This window comes from Theobroma umbraticum, unplaced genomic scaffold (genome assembly GCF_002168275.2).
Source record: "Theobroma umbraticum cultivar Fairchild unplaced genomic scaffold, ASM216827v3 scaffold_51.0, whole genome shotgun sequence".
Lineage (NCBI taxonomy): Eukaryota > Viridiplantae > Streptophyta > Magnoliopsida > Malvales > Malvaceae > Theobroma > Theobroma umbraticum.
Window position 1 is genome coordinate 950197 of NW_018397260.1, and position 4891 is coordinate 955087.

The following is a 4891-nucleotide window of genomic DNA, read 5'->3' on the forward strand; positions in this document are numbered from 1 at the left end:
CTCTACTTATTTTATTCTTATTTTATACAATACTCTTAAAAGATAAAATTAATAGTTGGATCCACGAGTTATGTTTGTGCCAAGAGTTGTGCAAACTTTCAATTTATATGTTAAATAATCTTCTATTTAAAAAGTACATTCAAATTCAATAATACCTAAGCATCTAGATTGATTGTAGATGTATATATTCTTCACTCAGAAAACTTTGCTCAAAGTTGAATTCAAATTTTTTAAAAGTAAAGAAATAAAAATAATACATTCGGCTTTGCTCAATGTTGGATTCAATTTTTTTAAAAAAATAGAAATAAATACATTCGATATAATTATAAACCATTGCATCTCCTTGCAAACGTTCTGATTCCCTGTAGATGTAAAAGGTTTTCTGGGGAAGCATTTATTGCCCATTGAGTTTGTACTTTTATGGAAAGTTAATCCGGAATTGCGGATGCGTAACAGTGGAGCTAACCATTTCAAAGAATCTAGATGAAACTGTCCTTTAATAGTCATTTATTTGTCTCCAAAATATCATCAGCTGAATGGATCTCAGATCTGTTGAACCTTCAGGTTACCTTATCATTGAATCAATAGCCGTTACCTATCAAAATCTACAGTAATGTACTACATGTGTCAGAGCCCAAAACTCGATTAACATCTAGGAATTAAGCTCTCAAATGGGGATAAATTTTGTTGAATTCAGTGAACACCACAACATTGCTGCTCAGCCTTGAGTTATCTCCTTCTCCTTGGCCTTGCAGAGATCATCAGCTGCCTTGGCAAACCTTTTCGTCAACTCATCAATCTGGAGAAAAATTAAACATCAGCAGGCAGTCAAATGAATGAACAACTTAAGCAAAGTTCTTTAAAAGCAGTGAAACTAACTCACTTCTTTCTCCAATCTCTTTGCCTCATCCTTCGGAAAACTTGAACCCACTTTCTTTATTGCATCCAATGCCTGTAAAGCAACCAAAATTTTACTTAGCCATGGTAGCACTTCTTAGTCCAACATGAAAATTGAAAACTTCCAAGGCAACAAGGTACTCCTATTTTTCATTCTTTATGCTACCCACATAAAAGACATGTTCAAGCACCATTTTGCTCAGTGATGCTGGTGTTAAAGTTCATGTTGCCATGAGATTGTCATGGGTAAATATTAAGCAATAAAGGGCTTAATATCATATAACAAGTATACTAAAAAGGTCATCCACTAAAAGCTAGGGCAGGCAACAAGTGTAAAATTACCAAATTATGAACATCTGGACCATAGCTGGAAGTAACTTCTTGGACCAGAAGAGATATGCACATTCAAAACTGGAGATTCCCTTTTTAGAAGTTTCATCCTCTAGTATGTCAGCATCACTTTCATTGCATTCAATTTCCCATTACAAGAAAATTAGAGATAAGAGCTTTACAGCATAAGAAATAATCAGATATAAGATCTACTATTCAATACCTTTTGTCGAGCCCTTCTTATGCTTTGTTTAACATCTTCAGAAGACTTGGCAACCACCTTGCACATAGCCTGGTAAAATTGTCCAATGATGGAAGAATATATTAGCAGTCAATATCATAGATGAGGTTATGACATGAGCAGTGAAAAAATGGTGAAGAAAACCATAAACTCACCTGCATATGCTCTTTTGTTAATCTGGTCATTGCAAAGAATAGAATAAGTAAATCAGATGAGAGATTAGAAAGTAAAATAGATTTATAATTTATATCAATCAAGCATGGAAACTATAATATATACTAAGCATAGATGTCTAATTATATAATTAAGAGATTGTAAGATACCAATTGCAGATGAGTAGCACTTAAATTTGTAAGCATTCTTATGTTAATGATAAAACCAAACTCTTCAAATTTAGTACAACTAAATTTTATCAACCGTTAAATGGAAAATCATATCTAAAGGGAAATTATTTAAACAAAGTAAACTTACAATGGAATAGCTGCAATCAGTCGTTGACCATCCACCCTAGGATTTAAGCCTAATGGAGATGAAACAATGGCACTCTCTAACTCTTTTATAGTCTGCAAAAAAAAAAAACTCTGTCAGGGGTATGGTTTCTTCAATTTGGATTGTAACTTATCATACTTGACACGCTAGACAAAAGAATTTCCAAAGGCTCTCGTGTTTTCTTTGGTCGAAAATTGAATAGAAAAGGAGCAACTTATGATTGTTTCAGCACTTTGCTAAAAAAGATGGACAAACAAGCACAAAAAATCAACGACTTTACAAATTTCCAATTCAATTTTTGTTAAAACTTAAAACCGCTTTAAACCATTACAATAAAATAATTGCATTTATTAGGGAGTAGTTCATGCCTTCTTAATATTCTTAGCTGAAACAAAATCTGAAAAAGTTAGAAGAGGCTTGATTATTACATTTGGATCATATGGATTAATTGATAAGGTTTTCGAATCTATGACAGAAACAACAGCCAAGTGGTTCAGTTGCATCTTTACTCCCCCAGTTTCTACAATAATATGGTCAAGCATTCCTGTAGAAACACATCAAAAGGATCAAAGTCAACAATTTAAGACCATCATATTACTATTAATAAAAAGACCTGAACAAACTCAGTCCGATATATATATATATATATATATATATAAGTACCAGCAGATGCTCTCCCTGTTCTCAATTTTGCTAACTCTCGCGATAAGGCAACAATTGCTGCATCCATCTGTGATGTAGCACCGGCTTTAACAGTAGGCCCAATATCTGGGGCAAGTTCAATTGTGTTCCCACCAGAATCATCCTCTGAAAATGCACATTAAAAGAAATCACTAACATTTCAAAGCCAGATAAAAAGAACCCAATTGAGATTTTCATCGAAAATCATATATTGAATGAATTCCATTTAAAATAAAACCACTTTTTAGCTTAAGTATTAACAACCCATCAGCATAACAATGATAAGATAAAAAAACAGCTGCTTTTAACAAAATCCCAATAAAAAGAAACAGAAAGTTAATGACAAAACACCCATTTCTTCTGTAAACATTTCAAAGCCAGAGAAAATCCAATTGATATTTGTCAACATATTCCGTAAAGGGAAAAAGCACTTTTTAGCCAAACAAAATCAACAACCATTACCGCAAACAGCGAAAAGATCACGAAACTAACAGCTTTTTATTTTTTGTTTACAAAATCCCAACATAAAATGAGGAAAAGAGAGTTAGAAAAGTACTTGATTTTTTGCCTTTGGCGAAGCCTCTACGAGAATCTCTGAGGAAATCAAAGGAGGGCAAAGGACTGGGTTTTTGGGTATGACAAGTTTTCTGGTTTTGACAAAAGACAGAGTGAGAAACGTTGCAAGTTTGGATCTTTGAGCTTCTAAGTAACAGTGCTGTGTTTCTTAATCTGATTGCTCGTCTAAGATATAAAGCCATTGTTTCTCTTTGTTCTCGCTTTTCTGTATCCTTCTCTCTATGCTTTCATTTCTGTACCGTGCAGGGTTTTAGCTTTAATTTTCTACCCTTGACTTTGGGTTTTTTAGTGATTAGGGTTTTGGGTTTATTTAAAGAATCAAGATTCATGTTTATTTAATAATTTCTTATTTTTTAAATTTTTATAAATATATTCCATATTTATTTATTAATTCAAATTTTGTTATTGTTACAATGTAAAAACGTCAAAAAAGTGAATAAATATGTTAAGATAAATGACTTAACTACATCGTTCTAAGCCATGCTATGCCTAGCTTATTTGTAAATAAGGAAGAAATAAGGTAAGGTGGAGGAACATGAAAAATATATAATGCTGAAGAGAGCTCCTCACAATTTGCTGCCATCCAATTGGCACATCTATTAGCTTCGTGGGAGTTGTCACTAATGGAACAAGTCCAATCTCTTTGAAGTAGTTCTTTTATGAACTTCAGATTATTTGCATTCGGATCCAAGGAAGAGCACGATTTTGATATTAGGTATGTAGCTGTTATGGATTTAATACATACAAATATGCATATCAAACAAGGAATATAAACAGTAAGTCCAAAACTGTATCTCACAAAGTTTTGTTCTTAATTGTTCACTAAGTACTAAAATTATGACAGATCAATCTTATTCAAGTAACTCAATTTTGTAAGAATTAATTAAACTAAATTTAATCAAAAAATTAAATTGATTAACGAAGATTAAAAATCTACTAGATAAAAGCAATAGATTAAAACCTAAGATTATGGGTTCATTCTGTTGACTCCATATATATTTTTTTTAAAAAAATAGAATTTTTATTAATTTCTAATCATTTTTGTAAAACACACTCCCAACAAGTCATTGAACAGCATAGAACTGACTTATGGAGGAGGTACATCATAAGAACGAAAACTATTATCTAAATTAAATCCAATGTTGGCCATGCCATCTGCTACCATATTCCGTTCTTGATATATATGAGAAATCTTCACCCCTCAGTTGAGTTGCAGCAAGTTGTGAATAGTGTCTAGTAAGTCAGAATTCACACATGGATGTGATGCATTGGCGGTAATTGCCTAAACCACGATTTTATTGTCCACCTGTAGCCATATCCTACGAAATCCTTTATCCCTAGCTATATGAAGACTGTGTAAGACTCCCCATAATTCGACCTTATAGGAAGAACACCTCCTCAACTTTGCAGCAAAGCTGCCTAACCAATATCAGTGATAATCACATAAAACACCACCTGCAACAGCCAAGTTAGTACTACGACGTAATGCGCCATCTGAGTTTATTGCCACTCAACCTTGCGGAGGGTTCTGCCATCCTACTAGCATTTCTCTTTTATAACCGTTTAGACTACTACGTGTGCAAGGAATTGTGACAGCATTACGTGATGCAGTAGCAAGACCTTTTAGCATTGATAACTTACTAACCTAAGGGACCAATTTGCCTTCAAAAACTTTAA

General features: G+C 33.1%; 1 protein-coding gene across 2 annotated transcripts; it reads right to left on the minus strand.

Moving 5' to 3' along the window:
- Positions 1-552: 552 nt before the first annotated feature.
- LOC110416944 (Ribosome recycling factor) lies at positions 553-3507 on the minus strand. Of its 2 annotated transcripts, XM_021429092.2 has the most exons (8): positions 3195-3507; positions 2621-2764; positions 2386-2501; positions 1940-2031; positions 1624-1645; positions 1451-1519; positions 884-952; positions 553-799 (listed from the first exon to the last, which is right to left on the minus strand). In XM_021429092.2, exons 1-8 carry the CDS (start codon positions 3394-3396, stop codon positions 719-721), a joined length of 795 nt encoding a protein of 264 aa, XP_021284767.1. In that variant the 5' UTR covers positions 3397-3507; the 3' UTR covers positions 553-718. The 2 variants fall into 2 exon arrangements, with proteins under 2 accessions (XP_021284767.1, XP_089639667.1); XM_089783541.1 differs by lacking the exons at positions 553-799; positions 884-952 and adding an exon at positions 1285-1356.
- Positions 3508-4891: the final 1384 nt, after the last annotated feature.

Coding starts and splice junctions, on each gene's coding strand:
- LOC110416944 (XM_021429092.2), bottom strand. CDS start 3,396: ATGGCTTTATATCTTAGACGAGCAATCAGATTAAGAAACACAGCACTG. Junction 2,502..2,620: donor AACAGGGAGAGCATCTGCTG/GTACTTATATAT, acceptor GTGTTTCTACAG/GAATGCTTGACCATATTATT. Junction 2,032..2,385: donor TTAATCCATATGATCCAAAT/GTAATAATCAAG, acceptor TTTTTTTTGCAG/ACTATAAAAGAGTTAGAGAG.